General features: G+C 50.4%; 5 protein-coding genes across 5 annotated transcripts; 2 read left to right on the forward strand and 3 right to left on the reverse strand.

Moving 5' to 3' along the window:
• Positions 1-2965: 2965 nt before the first annotated feature.
• Positions 2966-3517, reverse strand: SODALDRAFT_326301 (hypothetical protein). The gene has a single exon (XM_028610134.1). It carries the CDS (start codon positions 3446-3448, stop codon positions 3152-3154), a length of 297 nt encoding a protein of 98 aa, XP_028469943.1. The 5' UTR covers positions 3449-3517; the 3' UTR covers positions 2966-3151.
• A 2027-nt stretch (positions 3518-5544) lies between these two features.
• On the forward strand, positions 5545-7849 carry SODALDRAFT_268345 (hypothetical protein; the record flags this gene model as incomplete). The annotated part of the gene is made up of 4 exons (XM_028607603.1): positions 5545-5923; positions 6075-6174; positions 6248-6815; positions 6878-7849. 4 exons carry the CDS (start codon positions 5545-5547, stop codon positions 7847-7849), a joined length of 2019 nt encoding a protein of 672 aa, XP_028469944.1.
• Positions 7850-8339: 490 nt separating this feature from the next.
• Positions 8340-9728, reverse strand: SODALDRAFT_335964 (phosphoserine aminotransferase; the record flags this gene model as incomplete). The annotated part of the gene is made up of 2 exons (XM_028612555.1): positions 8340-8709; positions 8797-9728. 2 exons carry the CDS (start codon positions 9726-9728, stop codon positions 8340-8342), a joined length of 1302 nt encoding a protein of 433 aa, XP_028469945.1.
• A 961-nt stretch (positions 9729-10689) lies between these two features.
• SODALDRAFT_354265 (NAD(P)-binding protein) lies at positions 10690-12156 on the forward strand (the record flags this gene model as incomplete). Its single annotated transcript, XM_028613708.1, has 2 exons — positions 10690-10783; positions 10865-12156. The coding sequence occupies 2 exons, from the start codon at positions 10690-10692 to the stop codon at positions 12154-12156; spliced, it is 1386 nt and encodes a 461-aa protein (XP_028469946.1).
• A 59-nt stretch (positions 12157-12215) lies between these two features.
• On the reverse strand, positions 12216-20306 carry SODALDRAFT_374504 (hypothetical protein; the record flags this gene model as incomplete). Its single annotated transcript, XM_028614679.1, has 4 exons — positions 12216-12960; positions 13103-13462; positions 13526-13641; positions 20300-20306. The coding sequence occupies 4 exons, from the start codon at positions 20304-20306 to the stop codon at positions 12355-12357; spliced, it is 1089 nt and encodes a 362-aa protein (XP_028469947.1). The 3' UTR covers positions 12216-12354.
• Positions 20307-26409: the final 6103 nt, after the last annotated feature.

The following is a 26409-nucleotide window of genomic DNA, read 5'->3' on the forward strand; positions in this document are numbered from 1 at the left end:
CCTCCACCTCCCATGCCTGGGCAGAGTGGCGGACCTCCGCCTCCTCCTCCACCACCGCCGATGCCGGGCGCTCCGGGCATGCCTCCCCCTCCCCCGCCTCCGTTGCCGGGCGCCATATCGGGCCACTTCCTTTCTCAGTCGACGGGCAACTTTACAACCGGAACATCAATTGGGCTTCCGGTGGTGCGGCCGAAAAAGAAGCTCAAGGCGCTGCACTGGGAAAAGGTGGATTCGCCCATGGCGACGCATTGGGCGGCGCACACGCCGTCTGCAGAGGAACGCGAGGAGAAGTATCTCGAGCTGAGCCGCAAGGGTATTCTAGACGAAGTCGAGAAGCTTTTCATGGCCAAGGAGGCCAAAAAGCTTGGCAAGAAGGGGGCAAGCAAGGACGACAAGAAACAAATTATCTCGAGCGACCTTCGCAAGGCGTACGGTGAGTTGTGGCTCGATCCAAATTTCTTTATTATTATCTCTCTCTCTCTCTCTTTTTTTTTTCGTGCGCCCTCCCGTTGCCCATAGAAAATGGCACGGTGCTAACACGTACGGGACCTAGAAATCGCGCTTGCCAAGTTATCGCAGGTGTCGGTAGAAAAGATCGTCCAGATGATCATCCACTGCGACGACGACATTCTGGACAACAGCGTGATCATGGACTTCCTGCAAAAGGAGGAGCTCTGCAACATTCCCGACAACACGGCCAAACAAATGGCGCCATACAGCAAGGACTGGACGGGAGCCGAGTCGGACAAGGCGGACCGCGAGCAGGACCCGTCGGAGCTGACGAGGCAGGACCAAATCTACTTGTACACGGCGTTCGAGCTGCATCACTACTGGAAGAGCAGGATGCGGGCGTTGGCGCTGACACGGTCGTACGAGCCCGAGTACGAGGAGATTGTGCAGAAGATCAACCAGGTGATGGGGGTGTCGGAGGCGCTGCGCGATTCGGTGTCGCTGATGAACGTGCTCGGGCTGATCCTGGACATCGGCAACTACATGAACGACGCGAACAAGCAGGCGCGGGGGTTCAAGCTCAGCTCGCTGGCGCGGCTGGGGATGGTCAAGGACGACAAGAACGAGTCGACGCTGGCGGACATGGTGGAGCGGATCGTGCGCAACCAGTACCCGGAGTGGGAGGGGTTCGCGGCGGACATTGCGGGGGTGGTGACGGCGCAGAAGATCAACATCGAGCAGCTTCAGGCAGACGCCAAGCGGTACATCGACAACATCCGCAACGTGCAGATGTCGCTCGACTCGGGCAACCTGAGCGACTCGAAGAAGTTCCACCCGCAGGACCGCGTGGGGCAGGTGGTGCAGCGGCACATGAAGGAGGCGCGGCGGAAGGCGGAGGAGATGCAGCTGTACCTGGAGGAGATGGTGAAGACGTACAACGACATCATGGTGTTCTACGGCGAGGATCCGACGGACGACAACGCGCGGCGGGACTTTTTTGCCAAGCTGGCTTCGTTCCTGACGGAGTGGAAGAAGTCGCTGGAGAAGAACATGGTGCTGGAGGAGACGCGCAAGCGCAACGAGGCGTCCATGATGCGGAAGAACGCGCAGCTCAAGGCCAAGGCGGCGGCGGCGGCGTCTTCGGGTGCGGTGGAAGCGGGACCTGCGTCGCCGTCCAGCACGGGAGCGATGGACTCGCTGCTGGAGAAGCTGCGGGCGGCGGCGCCACAGGCGCGGGACCAGAGGGACCGACGCCGGAAGGCCCGGCTCAAGGACCGACACCAGGTGCGGATTGCTTCGGGGCAACAGATTCCGGATATGAACGAGATTCCGGCGGTGGAGGCGAAGCTGCAACCGCCGCAGAAGCAGCAGAACGACGCATCGTCGGCGAAAGAGGAGGGAGACGGGGCCGGAGCAGGAGTGAGGGTAGGAGGAGGAGTGGCAGCGGGGCTGACGTCGCCTCGGGAAGGAGGGACGACTGGAGGAGCTGGGGGCAGCGACGACGACGTGGCACGACGGGCGCTGCTGCTGCTGCAGGGTATGCGTGGCGGAGACGGTGCGGAGGAAGACGACCCCGAGAAGCGGGCGAGCCTCCGAAAGTCGAGACGGCAGACGGCGGAGGAGGAGAGGAGGGTGAGGAGACGAAGACGGGAGAAGGCCAGTACGATGAGCAGCGCGAGCGAGGGGGATACGGCGACAGCAGCAGCCGCGGCAGGGACGACGGATTCTGCGAAGGATGAGGTACCACCGACGCCGAGTTTGCCAGCGACACCGACGATCGAGGAGAGTCGGACGGAGACATGAGCCATAAAGGTCATGTTACGCACCCTCATCAGGGGGTCCTCGAGTTGGATCACTACCATTGCACCGAGTACCAAGCATAAAACATCCTGCATCATGCAGCATGGAACATATCACCCAAGATATAAACTTTTAATACTGTCTACTTCTCTCCTTTCATGCGGGCCTGGGAGAAGGGAGAAGTCCAAGCCGGAGCAACAAGCAGAGGAGTGAGTGTGACGGACGGAGAGAAAGGAGGCGGGATGGAAAAGGGAGTGCTGTTGGAAGCATTTCTTTCCATTGTCACATATTTGAATCTGTCTACTTTTGGCAAATAGAAGATAGATTTGGTTCACGATGCCGATACTAGGGGCCATCTCATTTCATCGTCCGGGAGTATTGAGAAAGGGGGTTCGTTTATCTTACCTAGGCTGCCTTTTCCCTCATCGGTGTAGCCAAGGCATAATTACCTTTCATGTTCTTCATTTCACTAGGTATTAAACGGTGCTTCTGCTCTATATACAAGAGGCGTTGGCTCTCTTACCTTAGGTAGTCTCTGAAGCCGAGGCGGCTAAAAGGGGGTATAAGGTACGAGAGAAAAGCGGGTCACGAGAGGGGATGAAGAGGCGAGGGTGGAAACATAAGGTACACATGGGCACGGACTATCATAAGATGCGGGGAACGGGAGTTAATAATATAAATCAGTTGTGAGTACCGTGTGGCCCCCACGGAGAACCCCACCTGCCCTTTCGTCCCCCCTTTCCCCGCGTCTCGTCTTGTTCCAACTTCACTGTTACAGAGGTACTGTAATGTAACTTGATAAATTAGAAACCTAACCGTCAAACGTCCTCCCTGTCTCCATGCTCAAGTCCTCACTGCTTCAGTTTCTCGAACCGAAGACTTAGAAAAGAAGACCCATGACTCATAGAATTTTAAGCTGGGCACTGCCCCGGCTGCTTATATAACCCATCACGGCAACGAACGCCTCAATCGGGCTGCCGACTGGCATGTCTTGAGCGGCCCACGCGTCGAAGAACTCCCCAGTATTGACGGTGCCCACAGAGCGTCTCGTCTCGCGAACTGCGTAGTAAGTAAGAATTATCCGGTTGTCTGGGAACCAATAGCTCTGCTGAGTATAGAATAGTCGGTAAAGTCCGCTGCTGGTTTCGACTTCGCCCCTGGGGTATAATCCGGGGCTGGTGAGGGTGTTCTCGAACATTTCGGTGTAGTCGTCGACGATGAAGTATTCGATGAGGATATTGGACTGGAGCGCCGTGACGAAGACGGAAGAAAACTATTGCAAAACCCCCAAAGTCAGAGATGACTGGAGTCGACAGGATGGGATACCAGGGTGAGACTCGAGAGAGAGGGTGCAGACAGAGTTGATAAGTTTGGCAACACATATGGAAAAAATCACTTACAGCCCACCCTTCAGCCGTAAAGTTGGACGAGTACGTAATATCCCTGTATTATCGGTCAGAGCCCAAGTTCGATTTCAAAGAGAACTGGCATATCTTATTCAAGACCGGCCAGGGGTTTCTTTTTGTTCTCGTCTTACCTCCTATATTCCGATTCTTCAAGCCCCTTCCAACCTTTTGCGATCAAAAAGTAAATTTGCGGGACCCATTCGACGCTGAAGCCACTGTCTATGTCCATGGTATAGTTGACCAGAGCAGGGATGGCTGGGCGATCCGACCAAAAGTATTGGTCATATCCGTCGTGTTCTCCAACGCGACGGGTAAGAAGGTTCTGCTGTCGGGCTTCAAGGACGCCAGCCATGGGATCATCATTTTTCGCCGTTGGGGCCGCGGTGACACTGGCGACCGCCGCGAGGGCTGTGACAAGACCCACGAAAGAGACCATGATAAAGTGCAAAGTGCGTGCCACGGTGATTGAAGGCGGGGTGAAAAGTCTTGATCTCCGAGGTGGAGGGAAATATGGTCAGTCGTTGACTATCGTTGACTATCGTTGACTCGTTGGGCTCCACGGTCTACGTCCAGACGTCAGAGTTCAGACTTTGAGTGACCACATGCACAGAGGGCACTCTTTTATAACTCCATTATACCACGAAACCTGAATCTGAATCGACCGGGAATACTGTGCCACCGCCTTGCAGGAATCATGTGCCTTGCCAATTCGAAGTTCGAGAAACAAACGGTACGGGCAGGTTTCGAAGTTTTCCTTGAACGGCTTCCTCCTAATCAAGTCTCTTCTCAGTGCAACCTCTTCCGGCACAACCACTCCCCCAGCCGCCGTATTCAACCCAATCGCTCTCCGTCGGTTAATATGAAATAGGAACTTTCAGTAATTAGGCTTTTAAGGCTGCAGCCGCCGAGACCCACCACAGATGGTAGGAGCGCCTCGAACTTATATGATTTTCCCACAGTATCCTGCCGTTTTTGAGCAGCCATTCGCGAAGTTATTGGGTCTTCTCGAAGTGAGTCAAATGGCGTTATAGTCGTCCCAGTCACGAAATAGAGAGGACTCGACTCCTTGCTATTGGGTGACTGTTATGTATGTTGTATAGCGTACTTATAGCGTACTCTAAGCTGCGAGCAAACCAGGGCCGTGGCATTCTTCAATACCATGTCGTCTCTTGGCCCCTGGCTGGTCTTCTCTGCGGGGCCCCGGATAAGAGTCGGTTACCTTATATACCTTACCTGCCTTAGGTAAGGTCTATGCGACATAGGTGGGGTATTTTTACTCGTCACTTTTTATAAAACCCACTGTACTTCGCACGTCTTCGGCCCCAACGGGCAGGCGGCACAGGCGTGTCCTAGCTTACATAAGGCACCCACTCCGTATATCCGCATATCCGTATATCCGCACAGTAGACCCAGAGCATTTGCCGTGATCCGCACTCGAAGCTGGGACAACTTGGGCGGGGGAGGTCGAGACTTGACTTGGAGCGGACCAAGATGTTGACAAGCCCCAGAACGAGCCATGATTGCTGGACAAATTCTCCCCCGAGGGAAAAGGAGGGGTGTCGTGTTTGCTTGCTATGATGTGAGCTTGCATCTCTGCATCCGACCACGAAGCCTTTTCTAACAGCCAGCTATAGCTATAGCTATAGCTATATGGCATCTCTCATTTCATCTCCTCTCATCTCATTTCCGTCTTTTTGTTCGTTGCATGACGACTTTACTCTCCTGACTTATACCTCACCTTGTTGTTTCCCGCTGCATCCAAGACTGAAGGGTGTATAAAAGAAAAGTGAACACAAGAAAACTCAAGAGAGGCAAAAGGGGGAGGCGAGACACTCTACCGGTTGCGAGTCTTGCGACTTCACCCTCCACGAAGCACAGCACATTCACCATGGGAGAACCCAAGACCGGTCTCGTCTTAGGCTACGGGGTCGCCCATCCGTTTTCCCGCGTGAAGCTGACCGACCGCTCTTCGGTCCAGGAGCTCCTCCGCACCCTCCTCGACCCGCTCGAGCCCTTCTTCTCCCCGGCCAAGTCCCGCGTCCGCTGCCCGGGTGCCACCGCCGTGCGCTTCGACCAGGCCGCCGCCGACCTCGAGGGGATATGTCGTCCGCTATGGGGCCTCTCTGCCTTGCTTGCCGGAGGTGGGGAGTATCGCGGCACCGAGTGGTGGGTGCAGGGACTCAAGTCCGGTACTGACCCTGAGAGTCCGGAGTATTGGGGGTATCCCCGGGATAACGATCAGCGTATGGTCGAGATGTGTCCTCTTGGTGTGTCCTTTCTCTCTTTTCTTTTCTTTTCTTTTCTTTTCCTTCCTTCTTGCTTTTCATTGTATTTTTCTACCCCCCCCCCCCTTCAGCTCGGGATTCACAAGCCATGGTAAATGGAGACAGCCGTACTGATGCTGCCATATTTTCTTAGGCTTCGCTCTGGCAGTAGCCCCCGTCTTCTGGCAGAACTTGACCGAAAAGGAACGCGAGAATGTCGAGAACTGGCTCGGAAACTCCATCAACGAGAAGAAGTAAGAGACCACCACCGAGCACATAGGCACGTTCAAGAAACATAACTAAACTACCAACTACCTCTTCTTCCAGCATGCCCAACACCAACTGGCTCTGGTTTCGCGTCTTCGCCAATCTCGGCCTCAAGAAGAACGGCGGCAAGTTCTCCCAGGCCCGCCTGGACGCCGACATCGAGCACCTCGAAACCTTCTACCGCGGCGACGGCTGGTCCAACGACGGGCCAGAGGGCATCCACCAGATGGACTACTACTCCTCCAGCTTCGCCATCCAGTTCCTGCAGCTCTTGTACGCCAAGCTCGCGGGGGAGGACGAGCCCGCCCGCGCCGCCGAGTTCCGGAAGCGCGCCCAGATGATCGCCCTCGACCTCGCCCACTACTACGACCGCGAGGGCCGCGCTATTCCTTTCGGCCGCAGCGTCACCTACCGCTTTGCCATGATCTCCTTCTGGGGCGCCCTCGCCTACGCCGACGTCGAGCTCCCCGCCCCGCTTACCTGGGGTATGGTCAAGGGCATCGTCATGCGCCATCTGCGCTGGTGGCAGACCCAGCATGACTTGTGGACGCCGAGCGGCACCTTGTCCATCGGTTACTCGTACCCGAACACGTATTTGGCCGAGAACTATAACAGCCCCGGGAGTCCGGTATGTTTCATTTATCCCTATGTTTGATGTCCACCTACCTTATCGGACTGACAAAACGGCAGTACTGGGCCTGCCTCGCCTTCATCTGCTTAGCTGTCCCTGAAACCCATCCGTTCTGGACGTCGGAAGAAGACCAAGCCTGGTCCGTCATCCCGGCCATAAAACCCCTGAGACACCCCGGCCACATTATGAGCTGTCTGGGCGATCACTGCATGCTCCTCTCGTCCGGCCAGGCCTGCAGCTACCCGATGAAGGGCACCCACGCCAAGTACGGCGCCTTCGCGTATAGCAGCGCCTTCGGCTACTCGGTGCCCACGGGGCTCTTCAGCCTGGAGCAGTACGCCCTGGCGTCGCAGCTGGGTCTTTCCGACGACGGCGGCGAGTACTGGAAGTCGCGCCGGTTGTCGCAGTACGCCGGCCTGGAAACCCGCGGCGACGACGGCGTGCCCGTGCTCGTGTCGTTGTGGAAACCCTTCCCGGACGTGACCGTCAAGACCATCCTCGTGCCGCCCCGCGAAGACACCCCGAACTGGCATCTGCGCATCCACCACGTCCATGCCGCGGGCCGCGACGTCGCGACCGCCGACGGCGCCTTCGCCATCCGCAACACCCACTCCGTCACCGGCCGGTCCCTGGACCCATACGACCCGGCCGCCACGGGTGGGGAGGGCACCTCCCCGCGCATCATCGGAAACTACGACCTCAACACCCCCGACGGGTGGTCTACGGGACGCGAGGGTGCCTTTGCCGCCGCCGTCGGCGCTGGCGCCGTGGGCATCAAGGCGCTCGAAGCGGACACGGGGAGGTCGGCGAACTTGGTCAACGCGGACCCCAACTCGAACCTCATCGAGCCGCGGACCGTGATCCCTACGCTGCAGAATACCCTGAAGAAGGGCCAGTCGGCGTGGTTCGTGTCGGCCATCTACGCGCGACCTGCCGTTGACGGCCTCGCTCCCTCGAACTACCTCGATGGATGGGACAAGCCGCCTGCTGTGCCATCTTGGCTTGCGAATGAACCGGGTGGGACCCCTTGACTCTTTTAATCAGAACAACAGCGGTGATGTGAAGAGGGAGGCTATCCAAACTCAACGAGGGGTTTTTCTTTCTTTTTCTTTTTCTTTTTCTTTTTAACTTTTTTTGTTTCTTTTTTTTTTATTCTTTGGTCGTTCCGTCCACATAGCGCATTTTTTACGGGTAAGCTATCCGTAACTCCTGTTTGTGATGCTGAAGGATGCATTGGGTAACCGAAGTACGCTATCATGAATAGAAGAAATGCAAAAAGAAAAGCAAAGACGCAAAGACTTGTCGTCGTCGCTGTTGTGTTGAAACATTGATCGTTCCCAAAAAGTCGTCGCCGTTGAGATGCACCTCCTCGGCCCTTTCGAGACCCTCCACGGTTTTTCCATGACACCTAAATATCCCCCCATCATCCGTATCCGTCCCATTGCCGATTTGGTATAAGAGAATTGACGACAAACAGCAGAACCCCCGCCCTCAAGCCAAACGATAACCTCCTCTGTTATTTTAAGCCTTGGCAAACTCCGTGATGAAAGCCGCGAGCTTCTCGGCGCCCTCCAGCGGGATCGAGTTGTAATTGCTGGCGCGGATGCCGCCGACGCTGCGGTGGCCCTTGAGGCCGGTCAGGCCCCTGGCGGTGCCCTCCTTGAGGAAGGCCTTCTCGGAGGCGTCGACGTCGCTGCCCTTGGTGACGCGGAAGCAGATGTTCATGCGCGAGCGGGCCGAGGCGTCCGGCACGATGCGGTAGACGTCCGGGTGGGCCTCCAGCGCGGAGTAGATGAGCGAGGCCTTCTTTTCGGCTACGGCTTGCTGGCCGTCGACTTTGTCGGGGAAGGTGCGGAGGAGTTTCTTGAGGACCTGGCCGGCGATGTAGACGCTGTTGATGTGATTTGTTAGTTTGTGTGGGGGGGGAAAAAAGAAAGGAAAAAAGAAAGAATGAGAGGAAGGAAGGACAAGGACGTACTCAAAAATGCTGAGGGTGTTGTACAGGCTGTTATTCTTGGCAATGGTCTCGTAGGAAAGCACAATGGGCCCAATGGGCAACCCGAGTTTCCTCAGCAAGGCCGGCTCGGGCTGTGGCGTCGTCGGAGGGAGCAGGCTCTTCTTGATGACGGCCACGGTGATGCCGGTGGACCCGAGGTTCTTCTGAGCGCCGAAGAAGATGATGGAGAAGTTGCGCACGGGGATGCGGCGGGACAGGATGTTGGAGCTCATGTCGGCGACGACGATAGGACCACTGCCGTCGGCACGGGGCGCCAAGGAGGCGGGGAAGGCGGGGAACTCGACGCCATCAACGGTCTCGTTGTCGCAGTAGTAGACCAGAGCCGGGTCCCGGCTCAATGTCCAATCCTTCTCGTCCGGGATCTTGCCGAACTTGCCGCCGTTGATTGTCCGGGCGTCGGCGACGAGGTTCACGCGCTCCGGGCCGAGGAGGCGGACGGCCTCGGCGTGGGCCTTCTGGCTCCAGCCACCAGTAACAATATAGTCGAGCTTGAGGTCCTCCTCGACGGCCTTGCGCAGCTCGGCCTCCAGCTTCTCCTCGACGGCGAGGCCCTTCTCGTCGGCGGAGGTGCCCCACTGGCGGAGGAGGTCCTGCTTCCGGCGCGTCACCCAGGCGCCGACGAGGTTGTAGACAGTGGCGGAGAACTCGCCGCTGCCGCCGCCCTGCATGAAGAGGATCTCGTACTCGTCGGTGGGGATGTCGAGGTAGGTGGCCAGGTCGGCCTTGGCCTCGTTGATGACGTTGGTGGCGAGCTCGCTGCGGTGGGAGTGCTCGGCGATGCCCAGGCCGGTGTTGTTGAAGTCGAGGAGGGCCTGGGCGGCGTTCTGGAGGACGTCGGTGGGGAGGAGGGCCGGGCCGGCGCCGAAGTAGGTGATCTCCTCGCGGGTGGGCATGATGGGCGTTGGGCTGAGGGGTGTGCGAGGGCCTGACGGGCGATTGGAAGACGAATAGAGGCAAGGAAGCTAAGAAACTTTATCAGAATTAATACGTGCTAAATTATATAGGTAGCTCGACAGGTTAAGGGAAATATATCAAGGATGTTAGAAGGGGAAAAGGTGAGAATATAACGAGTCGAGGGCGAGAAGAGAAAATAAATGCGGGTAGGAAATAATAAGGGAAGGGACAACCGAGTCAGCTGGCGGGGAAAGAGTTGTTGGTCAGAGGAACGTACTCTGTGTAATAGAAAATCGTAAGTTAAATTCAGACCCTTAGGAGTAAGTAGGTAAGGTAGAGGGGAAAACGAAGAGGCGCTATTCCAGGCACATTAGAGGACGAAGGAACTTGAGCCCGTTACCAAACGTGACTCTTAACCCCGCCATGACACAGCCGTCGAGTGAAGTCTTGGGACGGGATGTACTCTGCTGTATGTACATGAAATGCCCCGCACGCCGGAATCGGAGCAATTCCAATTGGGTACAGGCAGTACCGGAGTGACTTCTGGACGTGGGGGGCTACCTACCATCTTAAAAGTCCACTACGGAGTACGGTACGTCCATTTAGGAACGTCCTCCGTCGAATGCCTGTCTTCCCCAGATCACACGCGAGGTACATGTACGTACCCCAGTCATTGCGTTCATCCCTCCATTGGTCACACCTCAACTTCACCTCCTACATCACATCCTTCGTACGCCCCCAGCTCACCGAAACAACATATTGCGGGCTTCACACTTCGCTCAACTTACAGACGGCCATCATGCTCAGCTGAACCGAGAGTGCTGACTCGATGGGGACGTGCTCGTACTGCTCAATGTTCTGACAATGCCACCGGTATACCACAGACGAGTCCATCCCTTCCTAGACAGCCCCCCTTGGTCAAGGTAGAAGCATACACATAAAGCAAGACACTTGGATAAGATGGGACCACCCGCTAGTGCTGTGCCCGAGCGAAAGGGTTCCGACCCGGGCCAAGCCTCCCGGCAGTCCAACGCGATACCACCTCCCCAGTTTCGTACGTCTCTCTCCCTTCCGTCGCAGATCAGATCGTCTAAGAAACCAAGGACCAGCTGACCTGCTTTCAACATCTTATCAGCCACACACAACTCCCCGCGGACCTGGTTCGTAACCCACGCCCTCTCACCCCTGGTCGTCCGCCTCATCCGCCTTCTCCTGGCCCATGGGGACTATGTCGTGGCCTGTCTCCCTCCCCACGAGATGGAGGATGACGATCGGAGCGCCGATTTCCGCGACCTCGTCACCGAGTGCAAGTCGATCTCCCGCCGCGACCGCGAAGGTTGGAAAGACCGTCTGCGAGCCATCCGCTGCGACGGTCGCGAGTCCGGCCAGTGCATCGCCGCCGTCGCTGAGGCCCACTCCGTCTTCGGCCGCATCGACATCCTCCTCTGCTGCGGCTGCGACTCCATCGTCGGCACCGTCGAGGAGCTCACCGCAGGACCCCCCGTCGTCCGCAACCTCGTCCGTGACCAGTTTGAGACCATCTTCTTCGCCCACATCAACTTCATCAAGGCCGCCCTGCCCCGCCTCCGCGCCCAGCACACCGGCCATATCATCGCCCTTACCTCCATCGGCGGCCACATTGGCACCCCCGGCTTCCCCATCTCCACCTCCGCCACCTGGGCCCTCGAGGGCTACTGCGACTCCCTTGCCTACGAGGTCGCCCCTTTTAATATCAAAGTCACCATCGTTCAGCCCAACAAGGAGGTCCAGACCCTCACCAACCGCATCGTCTTTGCCCCGCCTCTTCCCACCACCTATATCACCACTAACATTGCCACCACACCCACCCCGGCCACCACCACTGCTGCTGCTGCTGCTGCTGCTGCTGCTACTGCCAGCACTACCTCTGTGGCTGGCACTTCCGCTCTTCCTCCCACCGCCGTTGCAACCACGACCGCTGTCGACCCGGATGCAGATGTCGACCCAGACGTCGACCCAGATGCCGACCTCCCCGACGCCCCCGACCTCCCCGACGTCCCTCAGGCCCCCAGCGTCCGCGACATGCTCACCGAAGTCCTTAACGCGAACCCGGACACCGCCCTCGACCCCGACTCGACCGACACCATCCAGTACCGGTACCCGCGTCTGCCCCCGGAGGCCATCGACCGCCTCGTCACCGAGACAGTCCACGCCCTCGTCGCCATCGGCGGCCACGAGAACCCGCCCGCGCGCCACATCGTCGGCTTCGAGGGCAGCACCGCCGTCAAGGAGAAGCTCAAGACAGTTACAGAGGAACTCGAGGACTTTGTCGAAGCAAGCGTGGCCGTTGATATTTTCGAGAGCGAGCTAAAGTCCGAGGCCAGAGCCGGCGGAAGGCGCGCCGTCGAGTCATCCCCTGCTGCGCCGGGGTCAACTACGTCGGGATAAATAATAATAAAAAGTTGCGGCTCAAAGGGAATGGGATGAATTACATCCCATTGGAAAGCAAAATGGGACCGCTTGCTATAAGTTTATAATTACACACTACGTATATGGTATGTAAGGCCTCCCAGCGCCCAAAACCATTAATCGCTGTAATACCCTGTTCGTTTCCTCTCCAGCCAGTTTGTTATTTCCCTCGTTTGTCTACCTCGTCGGACTAAGAGGCCTATTGAATCCGCCCTGACGGTTCATATACTGTCGGTACTCGGACTTCTTCTCCTTCCTGACACCGCCGACATTGTTCCCCACGATCTTCTTCCCCTTGGTGGTCCCAAAGCCGCCAAAACCCATCATAGCAGCCATGGCCATGGCATCTTCGTCACCATCCACTTCGACATCCACGTCGTCGTCGCCACCACTGTCTCCACCGTCATCGCGACCACGGCCCTCGCTCTCGCCCCTCCCCCTCCCCCTACCGCCCCGCCTGCGGTCTTCCTCCATGGGCGACCCGTGCCCGCTGTCGGGCCGCTCGCTGCTGCGCCCGCTGTCCGCGGCGTACGGCGAGTCGTGCCGTCCGCCCACCTTGAACGACATGGTGGCGTGGGACTCCTTTCGGGGGTTTTCGCTGCCGCTTCGCACGCGCGTCGGGAGGGATTCGGTGGTTTCTTGGCGCGATCCTGGCCGGTGGGCGGTGGGTGGTTGTGCGTGTGCTGGTGGTGGGCTGGCCGTGGGTTGGCGCGGGGAGGCGGAGCGGCGGCGGTCTCGGGGGTCTGGAGGGAAGAAGATGGGGTTAGCTTTCGTTCTTTTGCGCTGGGTCCTTTTCGTCTCTTTTTTCTTTTTCCCTTTTTTTTTTCCGGGTTGCGGATGCTCTGAGGTGGGGGGGAGGTGAATAGAAGATGATGAGGATGATGAAAGCTCGGGGTAATGGCGAACGGGGAAGGCGAAAACTCACGGGCAAAATCCTCGTCGTCTCGTCGCCTGTGCGGTAATTCGATGTCATCCCCATCCTCGTCTCTCCGACGTCGTACATCTTCAGCCCCCCCTTTCCGATCCCTGGTATCCCGTTCTCGATCTCTCCTGTTCCTATCGCCGCTTGGCCTGTCGCGAACGTCACGGCCGCGGTACCGATCGCGCGACCGCGGTCTATCCCTGTCCTGTCTCTCTCGTGATCTTGATCTGTAGCGACGGTTACGATCGCCCCGGTCACTCCGGTCGTCTCTCCGGTAGCGGTCCCGAGCCCGGTCTCCATCTCGTTCTCCGCCGCGATCGTGGCGTTGTCGGCGATCGGCTGGCTCGTCCCAGCCACCGCGTCCTCGGGGCATTGTGCAAGAATAAGGTATGCGGGACGAAATAGAGTAGAATTTTTTATGGCAACTGGGGATACGATATACTGTAAGGCTTCGAGGTTGTGCTGTTGGTTGAGGTTGATCAATGTTGACTTGGACAGAAATTCAGAAACAATGGAATCTTCGCACGTGTTGATGGAAGTTACTGTCGAACAGACCACAGTCTTTTCGGTTACGTAATGGGCCGGATTGCTAAGAGTATAATCCGGGTGGACGCTTACAGAATCTACACTATATAAAATACGGTGGTAGCGTTTCCCTAACGGTCGGAGACAGTTAAAATTATATATAATTATCTTAATTAAATTTTAATCTATTTTATAACGATTTTGACTACGCTTTATCTGATAATTAAGAGTCTTACTTACTAAGTAAACTACCTACCTTTTTACCTCTACTACTACTACCAATTTAAGAAGCTATCTACGCCGATATAGCGTGTTAATCTATAAATAACTATTAAGATATCGTATCTTAGCCCTATTACGTATAAAACCTATAAGGATTAGGAGCTCTAGCGACGCCTATACGAATCGGTTACCACCTATAATAACGTGTAGAGGTTTCTCCGCCTAGTCGATCCGACTTAGTCACTCGAGGAGCCTATAATACCGAATTACGACTCTTTCCCCTCTATAACGCCTAAGCGTACCCCTACGTAATATCTCGACCTTACGGACGCTAGCCAGAAAGCATACGATATCGAAATCGCGCGCTAGAAGATCCTATAAATATAATACGATAGCTACCTAGAGGGGATTAATGCTATACTAACTTAGCAGGTTAATACTATCGACTAAAGCCGCAGATAACTACTATAAGGAGGCACGCCTCATAAGGTGTATAACGCCGTTAAACGCGATACGGATTAATACCTAGCCACCCGCTAAACCGATACCTATAAAGAGTATATCGAGTATGCACGGTACCCTACGAATAGCCTTAAGAAGCTCGGGGAGTACTTAGATAAGTGGTAGCTACTGCTATAAAGCTATAAAGATACCGGTTTAAAGCCCGCTACGTATATATAGGTTATAGATTTCTTTAGAGGTATACGCCCCTATACCGGCCGCGATTAGACTAAGGCCGTGTAAGGAACTAAGTGGCACTGTGGATTAGCACTGTGGAGGACCGGAGATACGCTCGGATCGCCGAGCGCTCGACGAAACTAAATTACTATATTAGTATAGAGGGGGAAAAAGTCTCCTTTTTACTCCTTAAGTTAAAGTCTTAATAATATATAACTATTAAGTCCGAATAGTATTATCCGTTATAGTGTATCTTTTCCCTAGTATTATAGTCTATTCCTTAATAAATTCTTTAACTTCTATACTTATAAGGTTACCGAGCCGAAGATACTATTAAAGCGGATTTTACGAAGCATTACTAATACCAAGCGGGCGGATACGGGCGTATAATAAGAAGAGCCTATTCGAGGTATTAAGGAGTATTAGGACTAATAGGATAATAATAACGATACGGCTTTATTAGTATCCCTTAATTTAGTGCGAATACGGATATTATCCGTGGATAGTCGTCTACGGAGACTCGATATTGAATAAGCGAGGAGCGCTGAATAGTCGGCGAGCTACGCGTCTTCCGACCGTGTAGGGGAACCGTCCCCGACTATTACTAAGAACCTATTCGCCCTATATCAAATAGGTTATCGTAAAGAGTGAAAAGGTAGGGTTAAGTAAGGAACTAGGTATGATTATAATAGGATTATAATAGGGAAAGTGTAGGGGTAGCTAAAGAATTAGATTAATCGCTGGCCTCCCTCTTTAAAGGGGAGGCTCCTCCGCTCCTTAAGACTACGTTCCGCTGCTCCTCGAGGACTACTTATTTGCTTCCTTAAGGGCTGCCTTATTTACTTTAAGGGACTATTCTGTTTACTGTGTGACGACTTGCTTTATTTATGCCTTAAGGGGCCTTAGACTAGGCACGCCTAGACCCCTATAGGTTTATACTGGGGACCTATTATAACTACTACTATAGGCACCTAATATAACGACCTCCCCCGGATACTCCTATCCTTAGGAGCGCTCGACGCGTGCTAGCCTCTTAGCTCCTCCGAACCCTAGTCCCTAAGTCCGTCCCTAAATCCCCCGATACCCCCCCGAACTAGAGCCTTCGATATCGGGACCTAACGGGTTCCCGCCTAGTGCCTACACGGAGCCTCTTTAGCCGTGGCTCCGATCCGGGTATACCCCCTCTCCCTTTATTTATTAACTAAGATCTATTAACTAAGATCTATTAACTAAGACCACTAATAAGGGCCACTTCCTTTTATACTTCTAAATTCGGCGCCGTGTACGGGCGAGTCCTATTAATCCACCTATAGCCGTGCCCCTATTAGGAACCTAACGGGTTCTAGGGTAGTTCCTTCTTAGGCTATCGACTCTGCCCCTTTATCCTCCTGGGTTATCCCTTCTATCTACCTATAAAGACTCCCGAAGCTAGTATTATATAGGGCCCGATATTACTCCTTCCCTGAATTCGTAGCTTCCTTCTTTATACTAAAAATAGGTGCCTATATAACTGTTATTGGAGGGATATCTCGTAATCCTGCTATTATTCTCTTTTCCTATTCTTTTCTTCCTCTTTTATACCTAATTTTTAATCGTGCGGCGCCTAGTAAGTTCTACCTAATCTACGGTATCGCGTATTAACGGTTTATAGTCTTAATTAATTAATTAATTAATTAACTAACTACTATCTTATAAATGCTTCTAAATCCATCTCTAGTCTATAACACTAGCTAACCACGCGATATAGTATAGTTATTATACCTTCCTAGGAAGATAATAATAATAATAATAAGTGCGTCGCCACTCCCGCGAGTATAACGCGGTCCTTTAAGAGGATTAAGATCGTGGTTATAGCGTCGACCTTATAGTCTACTAGGTAGTCTGCCACGTAGCCTACTACGTTAAAGCCTCCTACTCTTACTACGGCTACGCCTTTAACGTTAACTACTACGCCGTTAGTCGCTCCCCGCTAAAAGGTGGTGGATATCAGTATAGGCGGGGATTTAAGGGCCCCTTATATACGTTATACGGGTAAGTTAGTAACGATTAACTTTAAGGAGAAAACGTATACTATTAAGGCCGTGACGTGCCGTTATACCGATAATAGTCGGCGGACGAATAAGTGCCACTATTACTCTAAGCATAATAGCCTTAAGTGCCACGTAGTAAGTTATATATCTTTGTCGTCGTCCCGATACGCCCTTCTTCCCCTTTATATCTCTTTATTATCCCTATAGCTATAGTCTCTCCCTTTATGGACTACTCCGTAGGCCTGTTTCTGATATATATAATAGCTCCTTATTACCGGTAAGAACGCTGCCGAGTAGCTATAGAAGGTTTTAGTTATCGCTATCGAGAAAGGTGGCCTAAACGAGAGTCGCCGTGTAAGTGTTACTATATCCCTTTGTTAACCCTATATAGTACCCTTACTAATCCTCTATAGTGCTAGGCTATAGCAGTTCGATACTAGGTTATCCTTAGAGAGGCTCTGGGTTAGGCGACGTTAGAGGTTAACCGGTCGTCTACCGAGGAAGCTATAACTACTCGGCGTTAAGCTAAGGAAGTTACCGACGCCCGCTAGAAAACGGCGGAAGATATCCATAAGAGGCTTAATAGTATAGAGTTAATCCTTAAGTAATTCGTCGGGCTATAGTAGTAGCGCCTTACCGTTAAGTAGTAGCGGCTTAATATCGAGTAGTAACGCTTAGCGTTATATTAGCGCGACCTTACGGCCTAGGAATATACGGCCACTGCTTTCGAGTAGATAGCTACTCTTAACCTAGCCTAGGCTTAGGCCGTGGAAGGTGATATACTTATACCTTTAGGGTCCGCCTTAGCCCCCGCGGGGGTTAGCTTTATAGGCGACGATATATTTAGTTATAGTGGCTTTGCGTAACCTTAAGGCTTCGTGCCGTAAGGTCCTTAGGGTCTCCCGGATCCTTATAAAGTGCCCGATAATAATAATATAGTGCCGGCCTTATTAGTGAAGAAGGGGAAGAAGGCTTTAACGCCCTCGACTCCTTTATCGGGGAAGAAAAAGAAAAAGTAGTAGAAGGCGAAGACGCCGCTGTCTTTTTATCCTTCGACGCTATCCGCGGGTGGTAGGTAAGAGGGGGTAATAGCTACTACCGCGGGGTAGAGCCAGGTATATATAGAGGATAACGGCGAGGCGGTTAGGCGCGAGCCTACCCCTTTAGACGATAAGTTAGTAGGGTTTAAGGACGCCCTAAAAGGGCCATGATAGTATATATAGAGGAAACGGTTATTTGTTTTTTAGGTTTTTTACTAGCCTTCGGGTTAGGTTTTTCCTTTTTTTTTTTTAACTAGCTTTAGGGTATTCCTATTATAACCCTAACGGTCCCTAACTATACTTTACTATAATATAATCATATCCTATTATAACGGTTAATTAAGGGAATAGTAAAGGGAAATAGACTTTAAGGGCGATAAGCTATTATACTAAAGGAAGAGGGACGGGAATTAGGGGCGTTATACCCGAAAAGGAATAAAGGTCGGAAACAGAACGCTTAAAAAGGAAGAAAATAGTAACTAACGCGATAACGCCTATATAGTTCCCGTCTAGATTAAGGGGGGGTCCTTATCCGAGAATTTATCTCCACGACCTACTAAAGGGTTTTACTAGGTTAATATAGCCGATTCGTGGACCCTTACCTCTATTAGGTCCTTATCGGGAATAGTGTATAGTTCTATATAATTCCTAGTAAGTCTCGCTTATAATAATACCGTCCGTAGGGGGGGAATATATAATAACGACCTTACGTTATCTCTATTAGGTCCCCTATAGAAATAGAGTAAGAACCCACTTAGTTCCCGGATAGTCTTACTCTAAAGTAGGCGTCGATGAGTTTATCGGGGATATTCCGTTTCGGCTCTTAGGTATTCTCCTCATCGCTATACCCTGCTTATTTAATTAGGTATTAACGTCGTTTACCCTAATATCGGTAGGCTAGGATAGCTTCGACCTCGTACTTATCCGAATCTAGTTCGACGTTAACTATAGGTGGCTCCGGCTATATCCTATCGCGGGACCTCTATAGTTTTAGTAGGGAAACCGGAAAGACGTTATAAATCCTTATACCCTTCGGTAGTTCTGATTAGTGGGCTAGGCTATACGTGCCGACGATTTTAATCACCTTATATAGTCTGATAAACTCATCGCTAAGCTTTTTTAACGGCCTTTTCTATCGGATATTCTTCGTGGATAATAGGATATACTCGTTTACCTTAAAGGAGCGCTAGGTATAACCGTTATTATAGTACCGTTCGTAGAAAGCCTATGCCCTCTTAAGAAGGTCCGAAATAGAACGGCGCTAGGCTATAAGGTACTCCGCACGGCGCTCTGCTTTAGTAGCGCGGACCTTACCTACCCTAGGCAGTTATACTTTATTAGGACCTCAGGGGTTATAGCCTATTAGGGTATCGGATAGGGTATAATGTATCGCAGAGTGCTATGCTATATTATAGGTAAACTCTGCTAATAGTAGCCGGTTAACCTAGTTATCCTATTCCTGCGAGTAGAAGACGCGAAGATAGTACTCGAGGTTCTGGTTCTATCGCTCCGTTTATCTATCTATCTACGGGTGCCACGCTATAGATAGGCGCTTAACTATGCCTAAATATCGATATAATATTACCCAAAAACAGCTTATAAATAACAAGCCTTGGTCCGATATAATGCCGTTAGGTAGGCTAAAGGTGCGGAAAACGTGGTGCTATAGGGACTTAGTAAGTCCTTCTACTATCAGGCCACTACTTAAGGGGATATAAATCGAGTACTTTATTAGGCAGTATACTACTATAAGGATAGTATCCCGTTTCCTGTCTATAGTCGCGCTATAAACCGGCGGTAGGCCCGTGATAAAGTTAATAGATATCTCTATAAAGGGGCGCTAGGATATTAGGAGACTCGCTAGCTCGCTATAAGGCTTATAGTGCCGCGGCTTAGTGCGTTAATAAGCAGTATAGGTGGGTATAAACTGCCGGATATCCCTGGGTAAATAATCCTAGAAGTAGAAGTCCGAAATTCTCTTAATAGTCCTTATAACCCTATAATAACCCACGCTAGGTCTATTATAGAAACCTTATAGGACCTTTTATCGGAGGCTAGAGTAGTCTAGCACGAAAACGCGATTCTTAAAACGAAGGATACCACTACTCCTAGACTAATATCCGTACGTGGTATCGTTACCGTGGACCTTACGCTACCTAGTGTAAAAAGGGTTATCCGCTTACGCCTCTACTACCTCTTCTAGTAGTGTAGGGGAATTAAGAGCGGGAAAAACAGGGTTAGACTCAGGGGTAGTCCGGGAACCACGCTAGTTCCCGATGAGGCCTAAAACAAAATGCCTCGAAAAAGGCTCCGAGATAAAGTCATCCGCTTACGTCTTAACTATCTTTTTCGGTAAGGTAGGAGGAGCGGGAATAGCGCGGGTACTATGCTAAGTCCTATATAGGCCTAAGGTAAAACGCTTCGAAATAGACTCTGTAGAGGAAGAAAGGTTATCCGCTTACGTCTTAACCACTAAGGTGGGAGGAGCGGGAAAATCATAACCGGGGCTATTATAGGAACTACCCTGGTTCCCGATATAGCCTATAAAACGCTTAGAAAAAGACTCTGCCGCCTTAGCCCGGTTAGTAACCAGGGCGCGCTTATAAGGCGTATATTAGGGCTTCCTGGATAACCTATCCGCGGGGTTTAACGTCCCCGGGCGGTGCCGAATCTTAAAATTAAACGGGGCGAGCTCCTTAAGCCACCGTGCATACTATCCCTTAAGCTTAGGCTTATCTAGTAGGTGGCGATAGTTTAGGTGGTCTATTAGGACTACTATAGGGCTCTGACTATAGGCTATGTAGTAACGCTACGTACGGAAGGATTCGATAATAGCTATAAGCTTAGAATCGGGTATACTATAATTAAGCTTAGCCCTACGTAGTTTACGGGATATAAACGCTATAGGGCGCTATAAGCCTTCCTCGAGCTAGCTAATAACAGCGCTAATAGTAAAAGCAGAAGCATTGGGCTTAATACGTATTAGCAGAGCTGGGTTAAAATACCGTAGGACTAATGCCTTTTAAAATAGTAACTTTATTTCCTCAAACGTAGATTAGGCCTACTAGGAAAGTATAATGACCCTAGTATAGCCCCCTATAGGGCCCCTTTTAAGATAGTCTATAAGAGGGGCGGCTACCTTAGAGTAGTTCTTGATAAAACGCCTATAAAAACCCGTGAAGCCTAGGAAGACCTATATCTTCTTAATACTATTAGGGAGTTCCTAATCGCGGATAGCCTTAACGCGGGATAGGTCTATACGTACCCTATCTAGACTGCAGATAAAACTAAAGAACTCCACGTCTCTAGTCTTAAATTCGCACTTATCGGGGTTAGTATACAGGGACTACTACCTAAGCCTTATAAGGACCTCGCGGACGTATATACGGTGGGTGGCTAGGTCTTTGCTATAGATAAGAATATTATCCAGATAGACTATATAGATAGTGTCGATAAGACCCGTTAGCGCCTAGTTAATATACCATTAGAAGCTTACAGGCGCGTTAGTTAGCTCGAATAGTATAACGAGGTACTCGTAGTGGCCGTATTTTATATGGAACGCTGTCTTCCACTTATCCCTAGCTCGTATACGGAGCCGATAGTATATATCCTTAAGATCCAGCTTAGTATAGTACTACGCCGATAATAACCGATCTAGGATTTTATGGATCAGGGGCAGGGGGGTACGGTCCTTGACTATCACCTTATTTAATCTCCTGTAGTCGATATATAAACGTAGCTTACCACCTTTCTTAGGGATAAATAGGATAGGGGCGCCGGCCAGACTAGTAGATAGTCTAATCCACCCTTTCGTAACGGTATCCTGTAGATACTAGCGTAGCACCTCGAGCTCTTATACGGCGAGGGGGTAAATAGGACTATAAGGGGGCTTTTTCCCTTCCTCGACCTTAATAGCGTGATCCTATTACTAATACGTCGGCAGCCTCCCGGCGTTCTTAACGTTAAAAACGTTAGCGAAATCTTAATACTATTCCGGTAGCATGCTAGCGGGTGTCCCGGCTTCTAAGAATTTATCTCTATATCCTACTAAAGAGTTTTCTATTAGGCTAACGTGGCCGATACGTGGGGCCCGCGTAGAACCTATAGAGGTTAGAGTAAGGATAGACTTAGCTTATCTAACTGCCCTACGCAGTTCTCTTAGTAACGTGACTATACTAAGCTCCGCGTAGGATAAGGGATAGGTCTATATACTATACTGCTGATTAACGTTAGGGTTAACGGCTATAAGCCACGGTCTTCCTAGAATTATACGGGCGCCCTAGGGATTAAGCCGTATAACGTGGAACTCGGCGCGCTATACTCTCTTCCGACCCTAGTAGTTGGTGGTAGTAATAATCCTATGGAAGGACCTAAGGGTTATCTTCGTTTATCCTTCCGTAATCCAGGATACCGGGATCGGGGACCCCTCAGGGACCTAACTAAGTCCTAGGAGGGACCGATCCAGTATATTAATATCGGCGCCTCCATTAAGGAGGGCCGATGTCTATACTTATTCCCTGCCTCGGCGAAAGGATACACGTGCCTTTACTAGTATAGTAGTAAGGGCTATCCGAGGCGGGTATAGTTCCTAGGGTACCTCGCCCGTGACACGGCCGACCGTGGGGCGGGATATAGACACCGGTTAGGTATTCGGGTTATTATTGCTTATACTTAAACGCTGTATCCGAGGGCTAAGGCACGTAGTGGCGTAGTGTCCCTTTTAGTTATAATTATAGTAAGTAATAGAGTCGAGGTACGATAACAGTCTAGAGCGTATAGGGTAACTAGGAGCAGAGACTAGTATAGGTGTAAGGGCAGATATAGGGGTAGGCGTAGGGGTACTAGTAGAACCGTAGGTGGCCGTTTAGGTACCCTATCCTAGGGTACGCGAACGAAAACGACGTTATTAGATATTAGACTAGAAATCTGCTCGAGCGACGGCCAGCCCGTCGTTAACAGTTAAAGCCTTAGCCCTATAATAGGCTAGGGCTAGGTCCTAGTAGTCCTTAAGGACTCCTATAGATACTATATAGTCCCGAATAGGTGAGAGGACTCTTATTAGTACTATCTAAATCCTCTACTAGTCTAGGAGCTTACCCGGTAGTTCCGACTGTAGGGCTTCCCACCGTTATATGAATTTAGCGTAAGATTCCCCCTCTCTCTAGGAGGAGATAGACTCGCTCTGGATCTATACTGCTACCTCCCGTAGGCGGGTGTCGTTATTATTAACCTGGCGGGATAGCCAGGCTTATAGGGCGGCCTAGCTAACCCTATTAGAGTCGTTATCGTTATATCGTGCCTCCCCTATCACCTTAAGGAACGCTAGTAGGCTACACTATGATATAAGTACGATGTAGTTCTTTATAGCATCTATAGGGAAGGACTAGGAATCTAGGTTAAACCGCTAATTCGTCTCCTAAATAAATATACGATACTTAGCCTAGGATACACTATCCTACTTAGGCAGGGGAAAATTAAACTTAGCCTAGGTAGCGGATCCGTGTATAGAAGACGTTATAGATATATTATAGGTATACTAGGATCCTATTAGGGTTACGATAATACGATATGGAGGTTTAGCTATACGATAGTGGGTAATATCGGCCCGGTGGGAATCGATAATAGGATTAAAAAAGACGGTAGCGGTAGTAATAACGGTAGTAGTATCCGCCTTAAGCTTAGTAAGATAAGCGAGCTTACGCTTACGGTGGTTCTATACCTCTATCTATTTAACACGTTCGTTTAGTTATTTATCCGTTAATATAGCTAGGTTAACGTCTACGTGCGGGGGTAGATTAGGATCCTATACGGGTCCCGTAATAACTATAGTCTAAGAAACGGGGATAGTGATAGGGGTAAAGGCGGTAGTAGAGGTAGTGCTAGCTATAGGAGTAGGTATAAGGGCAGGAACGGGAACGGGTATAGGGGTAAAGGCGGTGGCAGAAATAGGAGCCGTGTTAGTTCCCGGCGTATTCCCGTCGTATTCCTCGTTAGCGTCCTCTATACAGACGGGTTTGCTATTATGGAGCTATCGCTCGAATTAACTAGCAGCCTCGTTAAAATTAAAGGTAGGATCGTTTATTTCGTGATAGTTAGATATCTTAGTGACTCTCCTTAATAGTCTTCGCGCCCTTAGAGGGTAGAGCGATTAAAATATTACATAGGTTATCGTAAAGAGTGAAAAGGTAGGGTTAAGTAAGGAACCAGGTATAATTATAATAGAATCACGATAGGGAAAGTATAGAGGTAGCTAAAGAATCAGATTAATCGCTGGCCTCCCTCTTTAAAGGGGAGGCTCCTCCGCTCCTTAAGATTACGTTCCGCTGCTCCTCGAGGACTGCTTATTTGCTTCCTTAAGGGCTGCCTTATTTACTTCGAGGGACTATTCTGTTTACTGTGTGACGACTTGCTTTATTTATACCTTAAGGGGCCTTAGACTAGGCACGCCTGGACCCCTATGGGTTTATACTGGGGACCCATTATGACTACTGCTATAGACACCTAACACCCTACTAGTGTGTTAGGTATAATAGTAATAAGAGTTTAACTAGTAGATATAGAGGCAGAATAAAGCTATCCTATAAAGGCTTATCGAACGCCCGGCGATAAAGCGCGAATATAAGAAGCCACTAGTCTATAACTATAAGACCCTAGCAGAGAACGCGACCGTTACTAAGATTAACGATTAGGTATCCGCGGTCGAGGCCGGAAACCATTTTCGGGTAAAGGCCCCCGTACTCTAGTTAATTAAATAGGCTTTAACTAAGCTAGAATAATCCTACTAGATATCGTGGCGGAGTTATAAACGGAAGCTCTTATCGCCTATATAGGACGACTTTAAGGCGTTTATTTGGCGAGAATACCTATCCCGCGACTTATAGTACTTTTATTACCGGGAGGAGCTATATAAGTCATTTATTATCGGCGAGATAACGCCGATAAAATTATTCGAATAATAGGATAACTACTATTACCTATTAGGGTAAAAGACGTATAGTAGCGAAGAGCGTACGTACGACTATTTTTAATAACTACCCGCACGGTTCTGCGATAAGCTTTATAAGCGGCGGGTTAAGCTTAAAGAGGCCTATACGGTAGCGTAGGAGGCGTAATTACTTTAGGAGATATACTCCCCGAATAATAGGTCTAATAGCCGGAAAAGGTCCTACTCCTACTATTAGAAGGATAACCCGTCGTAGAGGGGACGGTATCCGTCCGCTAAATAGTCGAAAAGCACCTTAAAGGGGTAATAATAAGCGATAAAATCTTTATTATCGACGACTACCCTTAGCGCCTAAAAGACCTCTAGGTTAGATAAACCCTTTAATAGGGAGTGCTATAACTATAGTAAAAAGAGATACCGGTCTAAGGACTACTATAGTAAAGACTATAAAGACGGCGGTAAGGGCTCGGCGAAGAAAAGCGCTAACGTAAGTAATATTTAGATTTAGGGGGAATTAGCCCTTAACGATAATATACGGATTACTAAGATCCTTAATAGCCCGGGAAACGGATTAGCGTAGTATAAGGGGTAAGCACTACATCCATAAACGCCCCGAAATAGGTCCTAGTCGGTAAAGTCGCGCGAGGAGTTATATATATTATCCGAGAAGGGCGTAAGGTTAAGCTTAGCGTTAACCTCGATACGGGTATATAAGTCGATATTATTAGCCCGGTATTAGTAGAACGGTTAAAGTTATAGCCGTTAAGCGGAATCTAGGCCCCGGCTCTAAAAGGTTTTAATAGCCGAGCGGCGAGTAGCCGCGGAGTATATAGCTTAGCCTTCTATTTAGTAGACTCTAAGGGGAGGCTCTAACTCTTAGAGAGAGTATTTATATATATAGACCGGCCGAAGGGGTTAGGTGATTTACTATTATCGAATAATAGTATAGATTAGGAGAGTATCCTAATTAATACGGCTAGCCGACTATTCGGCTTTAGACCGCTCTTTATCGCGGAACTCGAGGCCTAGGCCTAGGAGGTAGTAGAGTAAAGGGCGAAGGCATACGTTATATATATTACTATAGCTACCGCTATTACGAGTAGTACCCCGGATACAATAATTCTATTAGTGGACGGCGATAAACCACGGCCTAAAGGCGTGCGTTTACCTTTTAGTTTATAATAGTTCGAAGATATATTTTCGGAAGAAGCAGCGAAGGAACTACCTTTATTAGAGGACGCAGAATATTCTATTAACCTATAAAAGGGGAAGGAGCCCCTATTCGGGCTTTTATACCCGCTATTACCTATATAGCTCAAGGAGCTAAAGAAGTATATCGCTAAAGGTATAGCGAGCGGTCGTATTCAGAAATCGACTAGCCTAATAGGGTTATTAGTCCAATTCGTGCTAAAAAAGGATAGTAGTCTTTACCTATATATCGACTATTATAGGCTAAACGCCGCTACGATTAAGAACGGGTACCCGCTCCTACTAATTTGGGAATTACTAGATCGCCTTTCGGGCACTTAGTACTTTTCGAAGGTTAATATCCGAGATACCTATTATAGGATCCGGATTAAGAAAGAGGACTGCTAGAAAACCGTATTTAGAACACGGTATAGGCACTTTAAGTACACGGTTATACTATTCGGGACAATAAACACGCCCGCGATATCTTAAATGTATATTTACTAAGTACTCGCCGGTTTACTTAATATCTACTATATCGTATACCTTAATAATATCCTAATCTACTCCTATACTAAAGAGGAATACACGAAGCACCTATAATAAGTCCTTAAAAGGTTACGGCGTTATTAACTATATACTAAACTATTAAAATACGAATTTTATAGGGACCGGGTAGACTTT

Source organism: Sodiomyces alkalinus (genome assembly GCF_003711515.1).
Source record: "Sodiomyces alkalinus F11 unplaced genomic scaffold SODALscaffold_1, whole genome shotgun sequence".
Classification (NCBI taxonomy): Eukaryota; Fungi; Ascomycota; class Sordariomycetes; order Glomerellales; family Plectosphaerellaceae; genus Sodiomyces; species Sodiomyces alkalinus.